The sequence below is a fragment of the Felis catus genome, chromosome E1, assembly GCF_018350175.1.
Source record: "Felis catus isolate Fca126 chromosome E1, F.catus_Fca126_mat1.0, whole genome shotgun sequence".
Classification (NCBI taxonomy): domain Eukaryota; kingdom Metazoa; phylum Chordata; class Mammalia; order Carnivora; family Felidae; genus Felis; species Felis catus.
Window position 1 is genome coordinate 48,082,715 of NC_058381.1, and position 26,268 is coordinate 48,108,982.

General features: G+C 39.1%; 1 protein-coding gene across 8 annotated transcripts in view; it reads left to right on the forward strand.

The window, feature by feature from the left end:
- Positions 1 to 26,268, forward strand: part of HELZ (helicase with zinc finger) — a 163,101-nt gene that overhangs the window by 83,119 nt on the left and 53,714 nt on the right. For all 8 annotated transcript variants that reach the window (XM_023244319.2, XM_023244321.2, XM_023244320.2 and 5 more), the window contains 7 exons: positions 2,478 to 2,656; positions 5,503 to 5,621; positions 6,955 to 7,100; positions 8,842 to 8,989; positions 12,830 to 13,013; positions 15,095 to 15,323; positions 21,725 to 21,929. In XM_023244319.2, the coding sequence (XP_023100087.2) occupies positions 2,478 to 2,656; positions 5,503 to 5,621; positions 6,955 to 7,100; positions 8,842 to 8,989; positions 12,830 to 13,013; positions 15,095 to 15,323; positions 21,725 to 21,929 (1,210 nt within the window). The remainder of the gene's footprint in view (positions 1 to 2,477; positions 2,657 to 5,502; positions 5,622 to 6,954; positions 7,101 to 8,841; positions 8,990 to 12,829; positions 13,014 to 15,094; positions 15,324 to 21,724; positions 21,930 to 26,268) is intronic.

Here is a 26,268-nt window from a genome sequence, read left to right on the forward strand (position 1 = left end):
GTGGGGCTCGAGCCCATGACCCTGGGGTCATGACCTGATCCAGAATCAAGTCAGATGCACAACTGACTGAGCTACTCAGGCGTCCCAAAATATATTTCTTTACTTTTCTCTTATAATTTATACTTAGGATATTTATTAAATACCTTTTTTTTTAGGGGGGGGGGCTTTGCTTTGCTTAAAAGCAATAACCAGTTCTAAGTGTTTCATAAAGAACACCTTTTAGAAGATCCTGAGATTAGGATTTGTGCATATTACATTTGAGCTGCCTTTGAAATATCCTAAAGGAGACAAGTGTTAAATAAAATGTTGGATAGCATCCTGGAGCTCAGAGATGAGGTCGTGGCTGGAGAGAGAAAAATGTGAGTTATTAGAGTATTTATTGGTGGTGATCAAAACCATTGGCCTGAGATCGTCAGGGGGAGAACAGAGGCCAAGAAGAGGAGTATGTGAAGACTAAGCCTGGAGGAGCCCTAACCCGGAGAGGAAGAAGGAAGGCAAGGAAAGGTTGAGTCATGGAAGCTGAGGGAAGAGAGTGTTGTGGGGAGGGAACGAGCACAGAGCTGGCTGCTGCTAACACATCAAGTACCTTGATGGGCCTGGAGAGTGTCCGGAAGATTTAGTGACATGGACGTTTATGTCCCGTGATCAGACCCCACACTCTCCTGAGTTCTTTCCTACTTCTTTGACTGCTTCTTGCCAGTTTCCTTTGCCGTATCCCTCTCCTTTTCCCATCAGTAATTCTCCCAACTAGTTTCTTTTTTAGCTACACTTCCTCTCCAACTGATCTCATGTAGTTCCGTGGTTGAAATAGTATCCCAATTGTATAGGTCTTGTCCCAGATATTCTTCTGAACTTCAGACTTCTATATCCCCCTGCTTATTGGACATCCCCTGTGGATGTCTGCTACTGAATTTGTCCAAAACCAAATTCTCAGTTCCCACTTCAAATCTGTTCCTCAACTTTCACCATCTTTGTAAACACCACTGTCATTCATCCAGTTTCAAAGGCACAGAATCATACTGTCTTTTAAATTGCACATCTGGTTCACCAGTCAAGTCCTGTCAGCATTACCTTCAAAGTGTATAGTGAATCCAGCCATTTTCACATCTTCACTGTTATCATCGTGGGCCAGGCTGCCCTCTTTTCTCTTCCGGACCCTTGCAACAACCTCCTAACTGGTCTCCCTGATTCTCTCCCCTGCCGGTGCCTCTGCCCCGGTCAGTGGTGTATTGCAGCCCGCTTGTAGTGGCTTGTGAGAGCCAGTCATGTACGTGCCTTCCCAAGTTCATGTTCAGTGACATCATGTTGCTAGCTTGAAATTGGCCCTGGTAGTAGATTTTATACCACAAAAGTCAGCAAACACTACACGTCAGCTCCACCCCCACCCTCCAAGCTGGCTGTTCAGCGTTTATGAGCACCCCACTGTCTGGCCTACAAACTACCTCCCCAAACAACATATTCTGTATAGAGCAATAGAGTGGTCCTTTAACAACATAAGTCAGATTATGTGACTGCCCTGTCAGAACTCTCTGATAGCTTTCCATTAAAATCACAGTAAATCAAAGCTTTTATGAAAGCTTGCAAATCATGTGATTTGCCTCTGTGCTTCCAGCATGGTAGACACCAATAGATCTTTGTTGTATGTGAGTCGGTTAGAGATGGGTGGTGGGAGGTGGGTGGATGGATGGATGGATGAGTCGTTTCTGTACCATTTAAGTAGTCTGTTGCATGAGGCCCATTATTTTTCTTTTGCAATTAATGGAAGAGATACTCTTTTTTTTTTTTTAATGTTTTATTATTTTGAGAGAGGGAGCAGGGGGAGGGGCAGAGAGAGAGGGAGAGAGGAACCCAAGCAGGCTTCATGCTGTCAGCACAGAGCCCAATGTAGGGCTCAAACTCACAAACTGAGACATGACCTGAGCTGAGCCACCCAGGTGCCCCGAGATAATCTTTCTTAAGGTTTTCCGGTTGTCCATAATTTAAATTTATTTTTAAATGTCCTTTAGAACTTTATAGAGGTCTGTTTACATATAGGTGTAAGAATATATTCTGATGGGAAACGCAGATAACTGTAGGTGCACAGCTCACTGTTTTTTGTTAGCATAGATAATTGTAATATGAGTTAAGTATATTTTTATAAGAATATTCTAGAAGAATAACTCCCAAGGCGGAATGTTTCGAATTTTAAAAACTATAGTGCTTATGAAACTGTGTATCATTCTGCTGTAAGGTTAATCTGAGCGCTTAAAAATAAATACTTATTTTGTGATCGTGCATATGCTTTCTTCTTGAATCCTTTTTTGGTAGGACAAAGTCACAGTTGTATGTTAAATTTTAATTCGGTAGAGTGTTAATGGTTATCGGATTTATTTGTGAATTTCCAGATACCATAGTCTTCACATGATAATGTCATTTTTTTTTATAATGCTGGTAAGATATTAATAAATATAAATAGGAAATATTGTCTTCTTTTATAGGGTATATTTCAGAAATCGCTGGGTTAAGACTGTCCACCCAGTTGTGCATCAGTACTGTTTGATCTCAAGCGCACATTCCACCTTTCAGATGCCACAGAAAGAAGATATTCTTAAACACCGAGTGGTGGTTGTTACATTGAATACTTCCCAGTACCTCTGTCAGTTGGACCTTGAACCTGGTATGCTGACTCCAGACACAGATAAGGTGTCCCTGAATGCGTGGGGCCTCTGCATTCAGTTTAGACCAGGGGTTGGCAGACGATAGCCTGTGGGCCAAATCTGGCCTGTTGTCTGTTTTTATAAATAAAGTTTCATTGGATGGAACACAGCCATGCCTGTTTAACTGTGTATTACGTATGGGTGCCTTTGTGCCACAGCAGCTGAATTGAGTAGATGAAACAGATTGTATGGCCAACAAAACCTAAAATATATACTGTTTGGCCCTTTACAAAGGAAAAAAAAAAAGTCAACCCCTAGTTTAGACTTTTGAGTGACTACTGTTTTATTTGTTTTCTGATCAGATGGGATTTACTTACTTCCAGTCATGTGAAAAATTCAAACTTGGATAGTAGTGCTTTTTACAATTTTCTCAAGTTTTTGTTGTAAAATACTTTCATAGTGTAGAGACAGCAATCATGATAGATTTTTTTTTTAGACATACCATTAAGATTATATTGAAGTACAGGAATCTGTAAAGTCAAGCTAATATTATATGAAGTACAGATACAAGGTGACAAGTAATTCCGATACATATGGCAGAACTTAACCATCAAAAAGTGGTACCACCTTAAGGTATTTGCTTTGGAAGGATATTCATTTATTGCTGCCATATTATCATGGTCGACATTGCTCAACACTTTTTTGCTCTCTCCTTTTGGAATTGCTTTCAGAGCCAGTGACAGATTCTTATGAACCTTCAAGTCCCTGGAAAGTAGATACTGTTCTCTTCACCTTGAATCCCTGGCATCTGGCCCAGGGTATAGACACCTGGAGGCCCTTGATAAACCTCTGTTTATCTAAAGTGAATGAATGGTGGCCAGACTTTTTTTTTTTTTTTTTTTTTTTTTTGAGGGTAGATTTAATTTTAGAAGAGCTTCAAAACCTTTCTGAGACATGTTTGGTAAATAAGGTAGGTGATCAAACTGAGCAATACCATTAGGGGTAAAAAAAAAAAAAAGAGAGAGAGAGAGAGAGACGTGCCTCTCATGTAATGAGACTTATTTTCTTGTGCACGCAGCTCATAGCTGGCTGGTGAGGGCAGTTACAAAAGCAGAGTTTCAAAAATGTTTTGAAAAGTGACTGCATCATTGGAATGAGTTCTCTTTCCTCCCAACTGACTTCTTTGAATGGAACAACACTTATTTGAAATGTAAATTTTGGTATGTTTATTTAACAATCAGTCTCATTACTTTATGGTTCTACTCTGCCTGTGTGCCGCTTAGATGAAATGCCCAAACCTCCGAGGCAGTAGAGTTTTGTGAGAAAGTTAAGAAAGGCTTTGAAGAGCCAGAATGTAGAAGAACACTTACAGGTTGCCTGTGTGCTTTGTTCTGGGTGTTTATACCTGATTTCATTTCATTCAGCCCTGTGGAGGGTGGGTTCTTCTATAGATAAGGCTCTGGCTCAATTAATTTGATTAATTCAAGTTACCTCTACTAGCTTTTAGCAATAGCTATAACAGTTTCATGATTTATCCCGTTGCTGATTCAAGCCTACCTCTGTTTAATTAAAACGTTATCTAATGAAAACAGTAGTTTTCAAGTAATTAGTTTTGTAGGACAAAAAAGCACAGTCTCCTTAACAGGGCCCTGTATCATGTTTAGGCCACTGTCAGGAAATAGACAACAGTGATTGATACATACACTATCAACCATAGCCATTTGTATGAGTGGATGATATGGGTGGCTATTACTGCCGGTCAGTACGATTTAGAAAGTTCCCAACCTAAAAGCAAGTTGCGTTAGAAAGTTGCATAAAAAGATAGTTTGGAACTTGCTGGTGTACATAGAAATAGAGGTTAGGTTCTTGGGCCCTCCTCATAGGCAGCTAGCTAATTAACCCAGCAAGTTTTATAACTTGTCATCTTGTTGAGAAACCATTTTGTTTCTTTGCTATGCTAATAAAAAGAAGACCCCCTTCTTCCTGCCTCGGTGTGTTGACAGTAGGGCAGAACATTTTCCTTCTCCACGTTAAGACCGTGAGGAGATTTTTGCCTCTTTCCGTCCTTAGGGGCAACAGGACTTCTCTTCCTTTCTGTGCTGGAATCCTGTGCCCCAGTGTGAGTGGCGGTGGCAGTCAAGACGTGGGATGTCTCCTACTGTGGGGTTTGCATCTGGGGGACATTAGATAACATATGTTTTTGACATTCACCTTTCACTTTTTGCACACTAGTGATTCCCCCTCCCCAGCCAGGGTAGGCTCTTAAGACTAAACAATTTTATCAGTCTGTCTAGCCACATATATAAACACATGAAACAAACCTAAATAATCAAATTAGTGAATCTGCTAATCAGTTACCCCCTCCCCTTTGTTTCAGTAAAGGTTAGATTATAACTTTCTCCCTTATATTAGATTTTAGGTATGATTTCTTTATTTTAATGTTTAATATGCATGGTAAAGCTAGAATTACTTATAAACTACCATTATTTTAGTTTCGATGTTTCACCACATAAATAGTGAGAAGACTATCAGTGTTTAGTTGCTGGTCCTTCTTTTTGGTGAAAAGCTGCTGTCTTGTACTTTAAACATCTTTTTTATATATACTCCATCAACTGTTAATCTTGGGGCCCTTAGCATCAAATACCATTTCATATCTATTATTGGGTAAAATGGTTATTTCCTGTCCTCTCTGTTCTTTAAATAATGATTTAAATTGACGATTTTCTAAATTCAGGATTGGCTTAAAAGTACCCCTGATTCTGAAATCAGCACACTGAAGTCTTTCCTTAGCAGAAAAGAACAGAACTCCTGCTACCTTTATTGCTGTTTTAAATCTGCTTTACTGTGTTTATACTGTACTTTGTAGGGTTTTTTACACACATTCTGTTAGATGAAGCTGCCCAGGCCATGGAGTGTGAAACCATTATGCCTCTAGCGTTAGCAGCTAAAAATACGCGGATTGTCTTGGCTGGTGACCACATGCAGGTGCGTGCCCTCTGCGTCATCGTCGTGAAGGGACTTCTAATTACAATTTCCTGTTTAATATTCTGTTTTCTAAAACATCCCTTGAAATTGTGCCATCCATTACAGTTTAAGTACTTCATCCCACTGTTTTGGATCTGGAGTGGAATGGAGGAGTCTATCAATGTTTATAATTTTCATGTTTTGAATTTAAAGTTCAGATTTCTATAGGGTGAATAGAATAGAGTAGAATAGAATAGAATAGAATAGAATAGAATAGAATAGAATTCTTTTCTTTATAAAATAAATTTTAATGATTCTTCCTACAGTTCCCCAATTCTTGTCCCTAACATTTGTTTTCATGAAGGGTTGATTTTTTTTTTCCGCCATCATAGGGAACAAAGTACACCTAATTCAAAATAATAGTCCCAATCTCAAAGAATGTGACTAATTTTCAATACCTATATATGAAAGAGAAGTACACTTTTTCTATTAATACCTGTTTTACAAAGTTGCAGTTTGAAGTTCTTTCTCTTCTGCCGCAGTTGAAATTGAACCAATATAGTGGTGTAGCCATGAAGACATCCAGGAAAGAGTTGAATGTGGAGGAAGAAATTCTGTTTTGTTTCTTTGCCAAAAGTAGTTTAATTTTGTTCTTTAGCGATCAAAGGGATGATCAAGAGTGACTAACCTTATACTTTATGAGAGAAAAAAATGTTATTTCACTAATTATTAAAAATCTTTTAGTCAGAGGCTGTGTATCCTTCCAGCTCACCATTTAAATTTTTTTTTTTTTAACGTTTATTTATTTTTGAGACAGAGAGAGACAGAGCATGAACAGGGGAGGGTCAGAGAGAGAGGGAGACACAGAATCTGAAACAGGCTCCAGGGTCTGAGCCATCAGCACAGAGCCTGACGTGGGGCTCGAACTCATGGACCGCGAGATCATGACCTGAGCCAAAGTCGGCCGCTTAACCGACTGAGCCACCCAGGCGCCCCTCAGCTCACCATTTTAAATAGCTGATCAATTTTAGTGAAATAACTCATTGACTCCCCCCAGTGATGCAATGGGTTGTATCCCTGAAGTTCCAGAAGTAGTAGCTGTTTATTATTATGTTGGAGGAGCCCTTTGTTGACTATAGGCTACTGTTGATAGAATGAAGTGAAAAGTTAGAAATTTTAGCCAAGTTCTGTACAGTAGTAAAATTGTTTAGAGAAAATATTTTTGATTCTGCTTATTCCAGCATTGAGATGTAATACATCAGAAGTTTCAGCATAATGGACTTTTTATAAGTAGGTTATACAAATACTACTTGTGTATTTAGTTAAATTTTCTCTGTATGTTTGTCTGTTACAGCTCAGTCCTTTTGTTTACAGCGAGTTTGCCAGGGAGAGAAACCTTCATGTGTCATTACTTGATCGACTCTATGAGCATTACCCTGCCGAGTTTCCGTGTAGGATCCTCCTGTGTGAGAATTACCGCTCCCATGAAGCTATCATCAAGTAGGTGTGAACTGCCCCTTCTGTGTCACCCTTCTTGTGGTGTAGTAGAGGAGAACTCAAAATGGCACCGTTACTAGGGACAGTCTATTCCCAGCACAGTTATATGGTGTCCCCAGTGTTGGAAATTATGTTAAATTTTATTTCTGTACCAGAATACCTCAAAAGTCAGCTGCAATTTTTCACAAAGTAGGGCAGTCCTGGAAACTACAACTTTATTTATTTATTTTTCTTTTCTTTTCTTTTCTTTTCTTTTCTTTTCTTTTCTTTTCTTTTCTTTTCTTTTCTTTTCTTTTCTTTTCTTTCTTTCTTTTTTAAATATGAAATTTATTGTCAAATTGGTTTCCATACAACACCCAGTGTTCATTCCAACAGGTGCCCTCCTCAATACCCATCACCCACCCTCCCCTCCTTCCCACCCCCCCATCAACCCTCAGTTTGTTCTCAGTTTTTTCTTTTTTTCTTTTTTTTCAACGTTTATTTATTTTTGGGACAGAGAGAGACAGAGCATGAACGAGGGAGGGGCAGAGAGAGAGGGAGACACAGAATCGGAAACAGGCTCCAGGCTCTGAGCCATCAGCCCAGAGCCTGACGCGGGGCTCAAACCCACGGACCCGCGAGATCGTGACCTGGCTGAAGTCGGACGCTTAGCCGACTGCGCCACCCAGGCGCCCCTGTTCTCAGTTTTTAAGAGTCTCTTATTGGAAACTACAACTTTAAATTCTACCAGTTATGATATTTTTCTGTGACTAAATATGTAATACGTATGTAAAACTATGTCATGTAGTAAACAGATATATTGACATACTGATTTGCTTTTATGTCTGGTTATGTTATACAAGGAATCTGTTATAAAAAGGAAGGAAGGAAGGAAAAACCATGAAACTTAGTCATAAAGTTTTTAAAGGTTTTCTATTAAATGTAGTATGCATCTATAAAACTAAAAATATCATAAGTGACAGCTCAGTGAACAGTCACAAACTGAACACACCCATGTAACCGGCATCCAGATCAAGAAACAGAATATCTGGAAGGCTCCTTTGTGTTCCTTTTCAGTCATTAACCCCACCCAAAACCTTGTGTTTTAAAGTTTAATAAAATTATTTGAGTCAGTGAAAACAATTTTTAGGATTCTCTGAAAACAATAAGATATAAAAGTAAATTTAGACTTGAGTATATCTTTTATCAATGTCTTAAAATGTGATTCTCTTTTTATTATTGCCAGTCATTTTCTTCAGTCAGTAATAAATCAAATACTTGCTATCTTCAGCAGGAAAAAGTATTCATTTTACATTTGAAGACTTGAGTGTCCTTCAATTCTGTGTTTCGGGGTCTATGTGTCTTTGTGTTTGCATGTGTAAGTAAATGAACCATATAAATAAAAATACGTATTAACCAAGAAAATAAACTAGCTTGCAATTTCCTCATAGAGCAAGCTTTTCATCTAGTATTGAACTATTGTCATTTCTTCCTTTTCTTTCTGTATCCTGGCTTCATACCTTGCCAGATCAATTCATTTAGCAATGGTATACCAGGAGCCTACCCTGTTGTTACTGCTGTGGTTACTTTTGGAGAAAATCTTGCCCTCATAAGTGTTAAATTAATTATGGACATAAAGCAAAATTATTAGAATTGACTGATAATTTTTTTTATGGGTGGAATTAATTTTGATGATAAATTACTATGAATGTATGTATGTATGTATTTATTTTGGTCTTTTTTTTTTTTTTTTTTTTTTTCGCAGTTACACCTCTGAGCTCTTCTATGAGGGCAAACTGATGGCCAGTGGAAAGCAACCAGCACACAAGGATTTCTACCCACTAACTTTCTTTACAGCACGAGGGGAAGATGTACAAGAAAAAAATAGCACAGCTTTTTATAATAATGCAGAGGTACCTAAGTTCTTCTGCAGATTGTTAACATTTTCTTAATTACATAGTTTGTTCTTGTTGAGTGTTTAAGATTTGGGGTTGACATCTTATTGTGTGTTATTTGCATGAAAGTAGTATGGGACGTTTATTCTTTCTGTATAACATTGATTTGTTCATGATGAACCCCCTGTGGGAAACAAAAACTGATTTACATTTTGATTACATTTGATTTACATTTCTTTTAAGATTTTATTTTTAAGCGATCTCTATACCCAATGTGGGGCTTAAACTCACAACCCAGAGATCAAGATTGAGACTCACGTACCCCACTGACTGAGCCAGCCAGGCGCCCTTTGATTTACATTTCTTATGACAAAATACAAAATATATGACTTTGTTTAAAAGAAAAGCCAATATTATTTTCATATAATTATTAGTTAGCCATCTCAAATAGACTATGATTATATTTCATAGTACATACTCAGATGAGTCATTGTTATTTTTTATTTATTTTTTAATTTTAGAAAGAGGGTAAGTGCAAGCAGGGCAGAAGGGCAGAGAGAAAGAGAGAGAGAGAGAGAGAGAGAGCACGAGCAGGGGGAGGAGCAGAGAGAAAGGGAGACAGAATCCAAACAAAGCAGGCTCTGTGCTGTCAGCGCAAAGCCTGACTTGGGGCTCGATCCCACGATTCTGGGATCATGACTTGAGCTGAAGTCAAGAGTCAGATGCTCAACTGACTGAGCTATCCATTTGCTCCTCAAATGAGTTATCATTTTGGGGGTGGCTGGGTGGCTCAATCAGTTAAGCGTCTGACTTAAAAAAAAATTTTTTTTTTAATGTTTATTTATTTTTGAGAGAGAGAGAGAGAGAGAGAGAGAGAGAGAGAGATAGAGAGAGAGAGAGATAGAGAGAGATACAGAGCACAAGCCAGGGAAGGGCAGAGAGAGAGGGAGACACAGAATCTGAAGCAGGCTCCAGGCTCTGAGCTATTAGCGCAGAGCCTAACACGGGACTCGAACTCACAAGCCATGAGATCATGACCTGAGCCAAAGTTGGGCACCCAACGGATTGAGTCACCCAGGCACCCCAAAAGCATCTGACTCTTGATAATGGCTCAGGTTGTGATCTCGAGGTTGTGAGACTGAGCCCTGCCTCAGGCTCTGCCTTGAGCTTGGTGCTTGCTTAGGATTCTCTTTCCTCCTCTCTCTGCCCCTCCCTGACTCGTGTGCCTGCACACAATCTCTCTTTCAAAATAAATGAATAAACTTAAAAAATAATAATAATAACAAGTCAGACTTGAATTGCAGAGTCATGTGCTCCAGGATCTCCAGGGAGATCACACAGGCCCCGATGACAGTGTTGCTAAGCTATTAGGTGCTATGTAACTTGTATGGTTCTCTTACAGTTTCTGACTTTTTAGGTGCAGAGAGAATGTGGGTAATATGGTCAGATCAGGCAGCAGACTAAAACCTGGTGAAGACTTTTAGGGCCAGCAGGCCAGGGACCCTTGGGTTAGGTTCTGGTTGTCACGAGGGAGTAGGGTCTTGGACTTCAGGAAACCCAGAGGAGGGCATATGCTTGTTGGTCATTAGAAGAAAGGTTTCTGGTCTATGATCTCCATTTCCCTTTCTTCTGTTGAGTCCCATGCTTTACTCATTTTATTTACACAGAAATGGGTCTTACTATGTAATAGTAATTCATCTTTCCTTTTAAAAATTGATCATAGGTCTATAGTTAGAAGTCAGTACAAGAAAGTCAACTGCTGTTAACTGTTCAGTGTAGGCCTTCTGCAGCATGGAGCTGTGGCAAATGGGATCTGATGGTCACCAGCTCCAAAACCGCCTAGACTAACTTTTTCATACCAGGGAGCTCGATAGAGGAGATGGGAACTGCCCCTCAGCTGCTAAGACAGCCTTTTCTGTGACACGGAGCTGTGGGAGGCTGGGTGCAGTCCCTAGCTTGAATGCCCTGGCCTCCCTCTTAGTGTCTGTAGACTTTGTTGAATAAAGGCTTCTCAATTAATTTCTTATAAACTCGTTAATCAGTCTCCAGAGACTATGAATGATTGTCTGCTAATTTTGACCAGCTTAACAGCTGTCTGTCTGGGATAGAAGTTTCCCCAGCTCCTCATATCACCGTTCCAAGTCTGTGTATTTTGACTGCAGTTTTATGCATCCCTTCACAGAGGGATGAAGTGGGGAAATGGTTCTGTATTGCTCAGCGGTAGGAACTCTGTGTATGTGTTTGGGGTTGGCAGTGGGTGGTAGACGTGTCTCCGCAGCTTTCATCTACCCCCGTATTTAACCAAATGGGTAAACCTAGGTTTTCCTTATTCCTTATTGCGGTAGACTCCGGCCCGCCTTTCTTACTCCTTGTAGTGAGTCTAGTCTAGGTCTTCAGTCTAGTTTACTTTTCAGAAACCTTGGACCATCTGCACATCTGAAGCACTTGCTATTAAATCGTTGTCACAATGGGAGACTCTAGTCTCTATCTCTGGCATTCATTGACTTTGTATGCGGCAGTGTGGACTGCCTCCTGGCTGATACCCTCAAATTCTTGAGTAAAAACTGTCAAATTTTATTTGGCACATTTCACATTGTAAATTTAAATAGATATTGTTGCCAAATAGTAAATAAATAATGTATTTAAAAGGCAATTAAAAAACTTTCTTCTCTATGCCCCTAGAGTCTTGCATTACCCTCTGTTGAGCTTACCATTTACGTACACATATACATGCGTGCGCACGCACACACGCATATATACACACACACACACACACACACACACATATGATATTTTTTAAGAGTCTGTTTTCTAAATATACAATAATCTCTTAGCAGGCAGGGAACATGTTTTATTAATCATGGTATCTCCCACTTTGCCAAGCATTGAATGTGTCTGATCAATTTGTTGTATTAAAATACATTGAATTACACTAAAAATCATACTAATAATCCAATAAGTAGAGTCCAGAAAATTCAGTTGGGTAAAATGTGGTGTTACTTTATTGCAAGGTTAAGGAAATGGCTTGGGCAAACTTGTACTACTGGAAGGCAGTGAGTTGTCAAAGTGTCTCTTCAATCCAGATTTGTCTTAGTCCCAGCTGTGGTTTGATGTTAGCTGTTGGCTGCTTTGCTTAGTCGTATCAGTGGGGGAAGGGGACAGTGCTAGGTCTTGTACTGCTGAGAATTAATGGTGGTGCTGACTCTAGGAATCTTCTGGTTGGCTGTTAATTTCACTGACCTGACCTGGAGTGAATGGACTGAGAAATACTGGGACTTGGTTCTCTGATTCCCTAGATGGGTTGCTAGTTTCATGGCCCTATCCCTGTCCTCCTGTTTACATAGGAAATAGAACCTGTCCCCATTTAAGATTGGAGGCTAAGAGCACCTGGGTGGCTCAGTTGGTTAAGCGTCCAGCTCTTGATTTCGGCTCAGGTCATGATCTCACAGTTCATAGGATTGAGCCCCGCTTTGGGCTCTGCACTGACAGTGCGGAGCCTACTTGAGATTCTCCATCTCCTTGTCTCTGTGCCCTCACTCTTTCTCTCTCGCCAAATAAATAAAAAATAAACCTTAAAAAAAAAAAAAGAATGGAGACTGAAGGGTGAGGGCCACATATCCATTACATTGTCTCTGATATTCATGTTTTCACTGGGTGCATTATTGTAGAATTTTACTGTTTGAAATGTACATAAAAATTTTCTTTCTGTGTTTGTATCAGCAAAGCATTACTCCTGTTTAGAGGTAGTTTTTAAATGACATTGGCTAAAATGGCATCCTTTATACACCTGTTTCAGTTACTGTATTCTTTCCTCCAAACACTTCATAGCTTTAGATGCATCTGTGTGTTTCTTTAAAGGTCTTCGAAGTGGTGGAACGTGTGGAAGAGTTGAGACGGAAGTGGCCGGTAGCATGGGGGAAGTTGGATGATGGCAGTATTGGCGTGGTGACTCCGTACGCTGATCAAGTGTTTAGGATACGTGCTGAACTTCGGAAAAAGAGATTATCTGATGTTAATGTAGAAAGGGTGCTAAATGTTCAAGGTAAGGATTAATTGAAATGAATTAAGTTATTCAGATGCTTAAATCCCAAAGTGTGTACACATTTGATTTTTAATCCCCAAGATCTCTTTTCTGGACAAGCAACTGTATTTATTTCATACCGAGTTCTTTAATGCCAAATTTGACAGTTAAAGGTCAAGCTCATTTACGTGTTTATTACATTTTCATATCCAAATAAAAGAAGTAGGAACAAATGGGATTTCCAGTGGCCATAGTTGTGTGAATGCCACCCGCTATATCTGTATGTGATCGTCACAGTCACAGGAGCGTATGGCACCTACTGTCTTTATACTGTAGCGGAGGACTGATTTGTTCGTAAAGATTTTTGAAAACGTGTACCCATCAAGCACATTCTGTATACATCCATTTTTAAATCCAGTTTTTGTTTTTTTGTAAACATTTATTTATTTTTGAGAGAAAGAGACAGAGGATGAGCAGGAGAGGGACAGAGAGAGGGAAACACAGAATCGGAAGCCGGCCCCAGGCTCTGAACTGTCAGAACAGCCTGACGTGGGGCTTGAACTCACCAGTGGTGAGGTCATGACCTGAGCTGAAGTCGGATGCTTTACCTTCTGAGCCCCCCGGGCGCCCCAAGGCACAGTTCGTTTTTATCCATAGACTTTCCTAAGTGAATAGTTACCAGCAGCTCATTTAAATTGTCTTCATGTAATCATTTGCTGTAGAGTTTCTGCTTTGAAATATACGAAGCAATAGTATCAGATGGGTGCTGGAAAAGGTCAGTACAATTAGTTTTAGGTTTCATGGGAATAACAGTTTTTAGAGTCTAGGGACAAAATAGCTCCACTATACCATGTGTTGTCCAAATCCCACAGAATTTGGGTGTGCATTTAGGAGTATTACCAGTAAGCTAGGATGCACCCAGAGGAGACTTAGGATAGGTAATGGTCTAAAAACTGCCACTTAGGAGTCAGAAATGGTTGAAAGAACTAGGGTTGTTTGGCCCAGAGAAGAGAAGAGTACAGATTGGTATTAAATCTGTATTCGGAGATTTGGAGATTTGTCACAGAATGAGGGAATAGATGCGTTGCTATAAGAAAGAGCATAATAAAAAATGCTGTGCAAACTAGACTCAACAGGGCTTCCTTATGGCATCAGCTGTGTCTGCCTTGGTCTGTGAGAGGCTAGATGACCCCGCTTCAAAGAACGATCCTTGTATTGAATGGCACCTTCGATGAGATCGTCCCTAAGGCTGGCTCCAGCAATAATATTTTATTAAATTTCAATAAAATGTACCATTTTAACTATGTTTTATGTGTTCATTCTGAAAGTGTCTCTCCAGTTTAAAAATACATAAAATGCCACAGTTCATTGCTATTAAGTACATTCACATTGTTGTGAATGGCATCCGTGCCGTCGTCTCCAGAACTCTTCTCATCTTGTAAAACTGAAATTCTGGCCTATTTCCTTCTCCCTATTCTACCTCCCTCCTCCCTCGAGCCCCTGGCAACCATCATTCCACTTTGTCTATGAATTTGACTACACCAGGTACCTTCTATAAGTGTGGCCATATGGTATTTGGCCTTTTGTGACCGGCCTGTCTCATTTAGCGTCGTGTCTTCAGGGTTCATCCATGTTGGAGCATGTGTCAGAATTCCCGCCCTTTTTAAGGCTGAATAGTGTTTCATGGTCCGTATATACTACGTTTTGTTTATCCATTCGTCTGTTGCCAGACACCTGGGTTGCTGCTACCTTTTGCCCCCGTGACTAATGCTGTTAGGAAATATCTCTTCGAGATCCTGCTTTCAGTTCTTTTGGGTATATACCCAGAAGAGGAGTTGTTGGATCATATGTTAATTCTATGTTTAATTTTAATTCTGTGTTTTAATTTTATGTTTAATTTTTTTTAGGAGCTGCCGTACTGGTTTCCGTAGTGTTTTACATGCCATTTTATATTCTCACCTGCAGGACACGAGAGTTCCAGTTTTTCCACATCTTCACCGACACCTGTTATTTAGCAATAACGTTTAGAAACTAAAATGCTTTTATTATATCAGTGGCTCAAAATAACAATCTTAAGCGTCTTATTTATTTATTTTTTATAGGAAAGCAGTTCAGAGTTTTGTTTCTTAGCACAGTACGTACAAGGCATACTTGTAAACACAAACAGACACCAATTAAAAAGAAAGAGCAACTGCTGGAAGATTCCACAGAGGATTTAGATTATGGTTTTTTATCTAACTACAAGCTTCTCAATACTGCCATCACAAGAGCACAATCTCTGGTTGCTGTGGTGGGTGATCCCATCGCCCTGTGCTCTATCGGAAGATGCAGGTAATTATGTGTTCCTGATTAAGACATTAAAGGGGGCAAATGTAGAGTGATTTGCATTCCTATGTGTACATTTATTTATCTGACCTCTTGGCTAATTAAAATCAAGTTCAGTCTTACCTCATACCCAGTGGGAATACAAACATATATTGTTCTGGGTCTATTCATTGTACTCATAATTACGTATTCGTTCATTTAGTCGTCATTCGGCAGATGTTTCCTGAGCGCCTACTATGTTCTAAGCACTCTTCTAGCCACTGAGGATTCAGTGAACGAAATGAATAAAAATCTTGGCTTTTATGGGGCTTACATTTCATTAGGGAGGAGAGGAAGAATGAGAATAAAGTAAGAATACCATGTCGTTTTTTACATGGTAAGTTCAGTGGAAGAAAAATAGAGAAATCAGAAGGGTGCCACGGTGGGCTGGGTTGTGATTGTACACGGCATGGTCAGAGCACCCCTCACTGAGAAGCTGACTTTGAAGTGAAGGAGTGAGCTCTGTGGGATATCTGGGGTGAAAATGCCCCAGGAAGAGGGAGCAGCTTGTGCAAGGGTCCTGAGGTGGTTTTGTGTACGTATGTATCTTTGATGGAAACTGAATTTTATAAAATTGCTACTTCATTTTTTTCCCTTGGTTATTGTGTTAACTTTTTTTGATGATTTTCCTTCTCTACTTATTTTCTCTCGGGCCTTCTAAGTATAAATGTTCTTTGTGTCTGGTTAATCCAGAGGATCTTAAAATTTAGAGGGGTTAGGAGTGGTTATAACTTGTTTTTTAGATAGTGTTGCTAGTAGTCCTTAGCTTATAGTCATAAGGAACTATTTCTACTAAAACTAAAAGTTATATACCAGTTAATAGGAATTTTAACTGTTTGAAGCTGGTAATAGAAGACTTTTGTCATTGTAGTATTGAAAATTATGTTACTATTAACAGACAGTTGAACAGAAATTAATATATACTTTATGAAAAAGAAATACACTGGGGATTATTTAAAGTTGTGTAAGTACTCTGGGATCTGTCACAGTGAATTCAGACAATAGAGATATAGACAGTGCTGATTATGCCCTGGGTCATTATTTCTCTTTGATACGTTAGAATTAAAGTAGACAGAGCTGTTAGGCAGTGGCCTTTTTAATTTTTTTTTTTTCAACGTTTATTTATTTTGGGGACAGTGAGAGACAGAGCATGAACCGCGGAGGGGCAGAGAGAGAGGGAGACACAGAATCGGAAACAGGCTCCAGGCTCTGAGCCATCAGCCCAGAGCCTGACGCGGGGCTCGAACCCACGGACCGCGAGATCGTGACCTGGCTGAAGTCGGACGCTTAACCGACTGTGCCACCCAGGCGCCCCGGCAGTGGCCTTTTTAAACCAACTTTTCTATTGCGATATAGACATGGCAGCATTTTATTGTCTGTTTTCCTGTTTCAGCAAACAGGAAAGAACAAAAAGGATTCTCTATAGGAAGGGAGACCATTGGGACCTTTAATCATAATCATAATCATAATCATAATCATAATCATAATCATAATCATAACCATAATCATCATGTGCATGTATTCAAGTTTAAGACTTCCAAAGAAGTTAATATACTTTATAGGGGAAAGCTATTTTTTTTTTTTTCAACGTTTATTTAGTTTTGGGACAGAGAGAGACAGAGCATGAACGGGGGAGGGGCAGAGAGAGAGGGAGGCACGGAATCGGAAACAGGCTCCAGGCTCCGAGCCATCAGCCCAGAGCCTGACGCGGGGCTCGAACTCACGGACCGCGAGATCGTGACTTGGCTGAAGTCGGATGCTTAACCGACTGCGCCACCCAGGCGCCCCTAGGGGAAAGCTATTAACAAAGGAATCGAGTAGTTTTAATTTATGGTTAGGTTATAAAGAATAACCTTTTATTTTACAAAAAGGCACAAAACTTGAATGGTCCATGACTTACTTATGCATAGCTAAACAGTCCTGTTGTAAAGTATCTTTAATTTCATATTTAAAAATTTGATTGACATCCATTTTTAACCACTAAAAAGCTGGATAAGGGAATAATATATGAATTCCAAGTTACAAGTGAACAAACTGGGTATAATAATTTGACTTCTTTCCTGAGAATTTTAGTTACTTTATAATTTGTTAAAAGCGTATTTGGCTAGAATATTGCTGTGATATTTTACCATTTTTGTTTATATTTATCATTTGAAAGATGTGAAAAAATCACATACAGTTTGATTGGAATTTAATAGATTAAAACACATATAAAATAAGGTAACATGTATTTAAGAAAACACTGTGTTGGGGAATAAATAGGTATAAAAATAGTCTTGAGCCAAACTTGTTTTGGGCTCTCTTTATAAATACCTCCAAACCTTTACCAGTGTGAGTGTTATTTTTTTAAAGCCATTATCCATTTCTGTAGAGTTGTATTATGCTGTGAATTGCATGACATCAGCATTTTTCACCCCTTCTCTGACATAAATTGTTATTTTCTCAGAGCAGATAGGTAAATAATTCTTTCTGAGGCCAGGCTGTCAGAATAATCTAGGGATAGATAGTTTTTAACTTGAAGCCAGGCCTTCTGGTTGCTTATTTCTTACTACTCAACTGGAGTGTATTAAGGACTGTAAATTATTTGTAAGCTAGGCAGAATATTTTCAGAGAGGTTAAGTATATTGTTTAGGGAGACAAAAATCATGTGACTTAATTTGGACTGCTGATTATCTGTGTTATTTGGACAGTTTAATCACGGTTCTAGTCCAAGAGCTAATAGTTGAAGTGCATGGGTATTTGAGCTTTAATCTTTCTAATTTCATTAGAAATTAATTTAATCTCACAATACAAGTAAACTTGGAGGACATAGATGATTCTTAGGTTCTATGACCACAGAGGAGTGAATTCTTTGTAGTTTATGTTAATCAGGACTCCCTTCCCCTACCCCGTCCCACTCAGTATTTGTGAAAAACTAATGATATTTCCAAATATTGATTAAGCTTCCAAGGATTGATTATTGCGTGTAGTATACGAGTTTAGAAGGCAACCATTATATAATCTTTTTTGTTGTATTTTTATTTTTGTTTAATTATTAACAAATTTTTTTAATGTTTATTTTTGAGAGAGAGAGAGCATGAGAGGGGAGAGACAGGGAGAGAGAATTCAAAGCAGGCTCTGCACTGTCAGCACAAAGCCCGATTTGGGGCTTGAACCCACGAACCATGAGATCATGACCTGAGTTGAAATCTGAGGCTCAACCGACTGAGCCACCCCAGTGCCCTTTTTGTTGTATTTTTAAATAGAGTTTCTCTATTAACCTGAAATGAAGGTAGTGAACTACCCTTTCCCCAACTCGCCAAACCAATGAGTGTTAGTATAGTAGCTGCTGTTTATTGACAGCTTTCTCTTGCCAGGTGCTAGGTCAAGTGCTTTGCACACTTAGCCTTGTTCAGTCATCCCAGCAACCCTGCAATGTGGGAATTTTATTTGCATTTTAAATGGGCTGCCTGATTCAGAGTTTAAATTACTGCCCAAGGTCGTATAGCTGTTAAATGGTTCACTCAAACAGATGTCGCATTGACTTCAAAACCCAAGCTCTTCTTGGTAGGTTACCCTGCCTTTCCCAGAAAGTGATGAATATGCTTGTATAAATCTACACTGAGTGGGGAGAGCCAGAGAAGATTTGTACATTTCTCCAAACCATGGTGTTCAGAGAAGGTCTTCCTTTGAACCAAATTACTTCGTTAACAAATTCCATTTACTCAGTGAGATGGAAACATATTTCATATTTATGTAGAGGTGTATGTACACATGCATGTACACATACTGTATAACCTGAGGATATCAAGTGGTTTTTCAGTGTTTTTTTATCAGTGATCCTAGAAGCAAAGTTAGCATAAAAACAAAACCATACTTTGTTCATGCAGTGATTAAAGTAAGGTTATGTTCTTTGAAATACTTGTAATTATATAACAATATAGAGACATATTTGGGTTTTCTAACCCAAATTGTTAATAATATGTGAAAATTTTAGGGAGGCGCCTAAGAATCAGTGGAATCTGTAAATAACAAGAGCCTCTATCTTCATTCTGAGAGTAGTTGGAAGTTCTCAGGTGATCTTTCACTTAGGTGTTCATACGTCCATACTTCGTATTTTGCTGAAGTATTGGGAGTTCAAGGGCTGTGTCAATAGTCTTTGAAAGAGCCTTCATGAAGACAGGAAAGGAAACTTTTTAACTTTAAGAGTTTTTGAAGGAAGAAATACTCTCAAAGTTTAAAAGTGAGAAACTGAAGGAAGTATAAATTCTATTGGTGCCCTGTTTTACACATGAGGAATCTGAGCTACAAAGAGATTAAGTTATTTGATTTCCTGAATGACAGAGCCGTGACTGAAAGCCCAGCTGTCTAGCTCTGGAATCCATGCGCTTGACCACTTTGCCATGTCAGTCAAAGGATGAATGAGATTTAAAATGGAGATTTCGGGCTGCTTTTGGAGCTGCTTTGACTTGATTAGCTTATTGTAAGTGTTTAGGATTCTGAAATGGTATCCTTTAGCTCTCAGACTGTTTCTTTGAGATCTCTGGGATCTTGTAGGCAAAGACTCACTGAGCTACTAGTTTCTCGTGAACTGTGGGGTCATTTGAAGGTTCTGCTCAACTCAGTGTTAATTCAGCTCCTGTTCAGTGCAGTTGAGGTCAGTGACAGTGGTCAAGGAACAGGGTATGGAGTTTAAAAAGGAGCTGAAACATAGAGCGAGTTCTAGCATCTTGGGTACATAAGCTGGAAATGGCGATTGTTATAAAAAATTGGTATTAAAAACTGAGAGCAAAAGCCAATCCATTCACTCCTTGTTTTGCTCTGTGTTGAATTGCAACCCAAGACGAAATGCCATTTTATGAAACGGATACTTTATCAATTAGATCAGAGAAACTTCTTTTGAATGTAGCATGTAGAATCATGTTGAAAGTATTCATAGAGTTGAATATTGTGGCTTTTTAAATCGAAAGGGTGGGAAAGTTTATGGATTTTAGCTCCTGGGTTTTTAGGTCCTGAGGGCTATGTTAAAGATCCTTCCTTAGCTATTAGACTGTGAGAAAAAAGCCTTCTGATTCCTTCAGAGGTGTTCTTAGGAATAAAAATAAAGGGTAGCTTTTGGTTTGCATTTCTTAGCAACACATACTTCCTGCAAATGAATGACTGTCTTTTAACCTTTATGTCTTACTGTCAAAAATATATACTTCATATTTTGTGGCACTTGTACTTTTTCTGTTGTTGGCATGCAGGCCTGAAATTTTTCTGGACCCATTTCTTAAACTTACCTTTAAAAAAGTAGAAAGGGCATACGTAAGAGAAACATAGTCCAGAATTAAACTCTGCAAAGTTTTGTGAATATATTAATAACCCAATTCCCGTTCACATACTGACTTTTATAATATAAACCTTTTCATCTGTGCTTCTTGAAGCCATCTTGATTACTTCTGTCCACAAGGATACCAGCTTGGGAAGAAACCGTATCATATATCTTTCATAGCATAATAACACATTATTTGAACCTCATATTAAAGATAGGTATGCATATTTATAGTCATTTAAAGTTTAAAAATTATGTTGTCTTTTGTAATATGTATTTATTATTTTTAATATTCAGAGATCAGATTGCCAACCTGTAGGAAAATAGTCACACAGTTGCAACAAGTTTTGAGTGTATTTTTCTCCTTTAGTATTTATTAATGTGATTCGGAAATGAATCATCAATATTAAAATTAGCATTCCAACTTCCTCTGTTTTTCATACTTAATTTAACTCTCGTAGTCAATGTTGTAAGTTGTGCTTGTGACAAGCATCTGTTGAGTAAGAGAAAAATATAGGAATAGCTAGTTATTTCTTAAGAATCTTCATGAGGAATATCTACTTTGTGGCTCAGATTTATGTCCTGAGTTGGCTTTTCTTAGTCATCCAACACCAGGCTGCTTTGTCCCCATAATTCAAATTAGTCTAATTTATGTATGTGTCTGAATTTGTGTATGTGTATAATGCATGACTATGTCTAGAAGTACAAATCATCTGTGAAATGAGCTGGCGTCAGTTTTGAAATCCCTAGTTATTATGTGGATAACAAGACTGTCATTTTGGATTAGTGTGGATAATTGAGCATTGACCACATTACTTGCATTGATCGGCCAAAATTAATTGGGAGCATAATTTGTATTTTCCACGATATTAGACATGACTGTAGTTGTGCAATCAAACTTCTGGAGTCTTGTGATCTGGTGGAAAGGTTATACCTGAATCGTAGCCAGATGAACGTTGGATCTGAGGATTTGGGGTGGGAAGAGGGAATTTGAAGCTCTCTTTAGTTGCTTATGTTCATTTCTGTGATCTCATCCGCCGAAATTGTAAAATGATCTTGTAAATCTTTTCTGTAGGAAATTTTGGGAGCGGTTTATTGCCCTGTGTCATGAAAATAATAGCCTGCACGGAATCACTTTTGAACAGATCAAAGCTCAGCTAGAGGCTCTAGAACTCAAGAAGACGTATGTGTTGAATCCACTGGCACCTGAATTTATCCCCCGGGCTCTAAGACTGCAGCATTCAGGAAATACCAACAAACTGCAGCAGTCACCCCCCAAGGTAAAGCCTGTTAATGGACTTGAAGAGGTTAAAGGGAGAGAACAGCACAGAAGGGTAAAGGTTTGTTGGGCTGCAAGTTACTTCAAGTACTGGAAACGAAGGTTATATTTGGTAGCAAGTAGTTTCTGCAAGGAACTTGTCTAGTTTGGACACGTAAGGGAACATGTGGCCGTTAGCCGTGCTTAATGTCATCGTGCTTCTCAAAAAGTTTTCAAGAACTTCATTGCTTCTGGAGTCCTGTGCATAATAGAGCCTCCCGGTCCTCCCTGCTGGTAGGCTGATTTTAGTAAGATGTGAATAAAACAAAGCAGTTTAAAGGACTATCTCGCTCATTAAAAGCATGCCCTTAGGGCATATTATTTATGAGGAATATTATTATATAACATTGTTTGTAGAAAGCAAATAGTTCTAATCCTTTGTTGGTGACCAGTTCAAGTGCTATTTGACACAGTGAGAAGATTTGGTTGGCCTCTTGAAGATTACTTTAACTGATCTGCTGACCCGTATTGTTGTGTAAGAAGTAGTCCATCAGAGGGAATGGAGGTGGGTCAGCCAGGGCCATTTCTACTTTTGAACCATAGCTATTTTGGGCAGAGACAGCTGGTTTATTTGCTACAGTGCCTGAAAAAAAAATGCTTGCACTTACCATAGAAAAGAAAGTTATGAGAATGGCACGTTTAGTATTTGTTCTGTTGTTTTGCTATATTCACAGTCATCAGCATGGTATTAAATTTATTGACATGAATTAAAAGAACATGTCAGTTTGGGGCTTCATTTTAAAAGCGTAAAACCTTGGGGCGCTTGGGTGGCTCAGTCATTTAAGCGTCTGACTCTTGATTTTGGCTCAGGTCATGATTTCACGGCTTGTGAGTTTTAGCACAGAAACTGCTTGGGATTCTCTCTCTCCTCTCTCTGCTCCTCCTCCTGCTCCCACTCACATGTGTGCTCGCTCTCAAATAAATAAACTTAAAATTAAAAAGTAAATCCTAATGTAAACAGTAATTAAGTAAACAATAGTTAATGTTTTAATATCTTGAAACTCTCTTGGTTAAATAGGTATTAAGCTGAGAAGAGAACTTCTGTGTTACTATACTTTGATTATTATTAATTTAATGAAAATGGACCTATGGTGCAATAATGCTTTAGCGATTTGGGATTTCCAGGGGATTAAGCATTTTGCATAAATGAATCTTCTAGGTTTCTAAAGCTTAAACTATAATAAATTAATAATCAACTTACTTATCAAATAGTTAAGTTTCTTCTGTGCGCCAGCTGGTATATTCAGTACTGGAGAAGCATAGATAAGCACATAAGCCCCCGAGTCCTCTTGGAGAAGATGTTGGTGGGTAGTGGTCAGAGGAGAGGGGTGGATTCAAGGCATTTTCCACCACAGAGATCTTGTTTTTAGGAATCCACCGAGTGGATGGGGGTAGTGCTCCACTGGGGAGACATTTCAAGAACTAGAATATAAGCTCCATTACGGCAGAGATTTTTGCCTGGATTATTTACTGCTCTAGCCTCTGTGCTGCAACAACATCTGGCTCCTCATAGGTGGCTTATAAGTATTTTTTGGATGAATTAATAAAGCTTAAGAAAGAGCTGATAGAAAAGACCAGAGGTATGAGAGAACAGGTTCTATAGGGACCAGCAAGGAGTATAGGGTGTGTGGGGAGTAGGGAACCCAGGTCGAAACTTTTACATTTTCCGGGTTTTTTTTTTCTTTTTCTTTTTAATTAAAACATTGCAAAATCATTATACCCTTTGCACATTCCTAACTACAGTAGAGTAAACTCTTCTTACTGACTTGGGAATGTAGGAATCAACTTATGTACGGCAGGTGCAGCTAAATTGAAGCCATGGAACCGCATGTGTATCGACCCTAAGCAAGACCCTGCAGTTTGCTTTTTGTTTTCGTTTGAAAGGTGAAGAAAATACATGTTTATTCCACTTGCTCTTCTAAAACCATAAACTCCCTGAAGACAAAAATCCTGTTCTATATACTTTTTATGGCCCCTAGTGCCTACCCCACTCTTTGCATATAGTGGGTGCTCAGTAAGTATCTGAGAAATCAATAATGGTTATGATGCATCCAGTAGAGTGTAGCATGGCTTTTTTCTTATAATTGAGAGGATTGTGTAAAGGCCAAAGCAGCCATCTTCCTGGTCTGTCTTTCTTTCTTTCTTTCTTTCTTTCTTTCTTTCTTTCTTTCTTTCTTTCTTTCTTTCTTTCTTTCTTTTTCTTTCTCTTTCTTTCTTTCTTTCTTTCTTTCTTTCTTTCTTTCTTTCTTTCTTTCTTTCTTTCTTTCTTTCTTTCTTTCTTTCTTTCTTTTAAATATGTATTTACTTATTTTGAGAGAGGGGGAGATCTTGAGCGGGGGAGATACAGAGCGAGAGGGAGAGAGAATTGGGGCAGGGCTCAACGCAGGGCTCCATCCCATGAACCGAGAGATCATGACCTTAGCTGAAACCAAGAGTCGGATGCTCAACCGACTGAGCCACGCAGGTGCCCCAGTTAGCAACTTAATCTTAATCATGTCTCATCTACAGACCACACCTGCCCCCCACCAGATATGCACACTGAAAAATTTTGAAACAAATCACAGATATTTTATATCATGTGCTAGAGCCTTTGGATGAAGTGGGGTTTATTGCCAGAAAAGAATACTATTTCTGAAAATGTGATACTGAACCGTACAATTTCTCCTAGAGTTTTCCTTACTGTTTAACTTGTAACACAATTCTGTGCATAAGAAATATTAAAAATTAGTATTGTTAATGTTAGACTACAATTTAAACCCCAATGAGATTTCTTGTGGATAAAAGCATCAGAAGACTGGACGACAGTTAAAAGTACTTTATATCCTGCTTGCTCAGGGCTGTGTTTGGCAACAAAACACCCTGTGCCGTTTAGCAGTCATATAACTTTATTCTCTGAACAGGTCACTTCTGTGCTGGTGTTAGAGAAGGTACAGAGCGTTAGGGGGTCCAGGAGCTGGTGGTCCTGGTTGGCCCGCCATTGCCTCATTTTCTGCAAGCATCATTTATAGCAAAGGGCCTGTTTTGTGGGCACCTGCAGGATTAGCATGTAGAAAAGCCGTTTGCCTGTCTTCATTCTGCTTCCTCCTAGGGCATTTGCTGGGAGCAACATTTGGAAGCTTTGCTAACATGGAACAAAGTCATTTACACACATTACGCACTATAGAGACTGGTCAGAGGATAGATAATATTCAGAAACGGATTCTCTGGAAAGACCGTAGTATTATCTTGTAGCATTTAGTTTGTGAGTTGTCTTCATCATCTGTCTCCTGCTGCTTGTGTTGTGTCTCACTGTCCAGACATCAGAAAACGTGTCCGTCTTTGTCCTTTGGTAGCCTCAGTGCCCAGCTAGGGGTGGACAGGTGTTGGGCCTCGTTAACATTTGTTGAATGAGTAAATGGAAAACAAAGAATGAGTGAAAAAATAAATATTTGAAGAAACAAATAGTGGAGTAAAAAAAATAGTCCTTACAAAATATGTGATATGGGGCACCTGTTTGGCTCAGTTGGTTCAATGTCTCGCTCTTGGTTTTGGCTCAGGTCATGATCCCAGGGTCGTAGGATTGCGCCCCACATGAGACTCCACACTGAGCATGAATGAAACCCACTTAAGATTCTCTCTGTCTCCCTCTGCCCCTTTCCCCCGCTTGCGCGTGCTTTCACTCACTTGCTCTCTCTCCCCCCCCGCCTTCACCCTTTCACTCTGTCTCTCAAATTAAAAAAGAAAGGTGTTATGAACTCTATTTGCTTATAAAAATACCTTTGGTATTCTACCAAAGGTGTACATCCTTTCTGAGATTTATTAGCAAACTTTGGGATTTGTCACTATGGAATGACTTTTATGCATAGCGCTAGCTTACGGCTACATTATTATTTTGTTTATAAGCTACCAAACGCTGTATGATTTTGTATGGACCAAGTACCCTTACTGCTCCACAGCTGCATGCTAAGTGCAAGCATCCTGGAAAAGTGTTTCCTATATTGAACTGTACAGTGTGCTGAATTACGCTTATAGAAGTGCCATATTTTCACATGATAGGTCCCAAGTTGCTTTTCGGTTTAGCATATCCCACAACCCAGAGGGTTGATGTCATTGCCTGGCATGCTTCCAGCTTTACAGTATTGGATTACCCTAGACTGTGATTACTCTTTGGATTGGTTTCCTATTGTTGCTGCAATAAATTGGGACAAACATAGTGACTTAAACAACACAAATTTATTATCTCATCTTTCTTTGGGTCAGACGTCCAGGTTGCCTCGGTTGGTTTGTCAGCTTTGGGTTTCACAAGGCCTGAATCAGGGTGT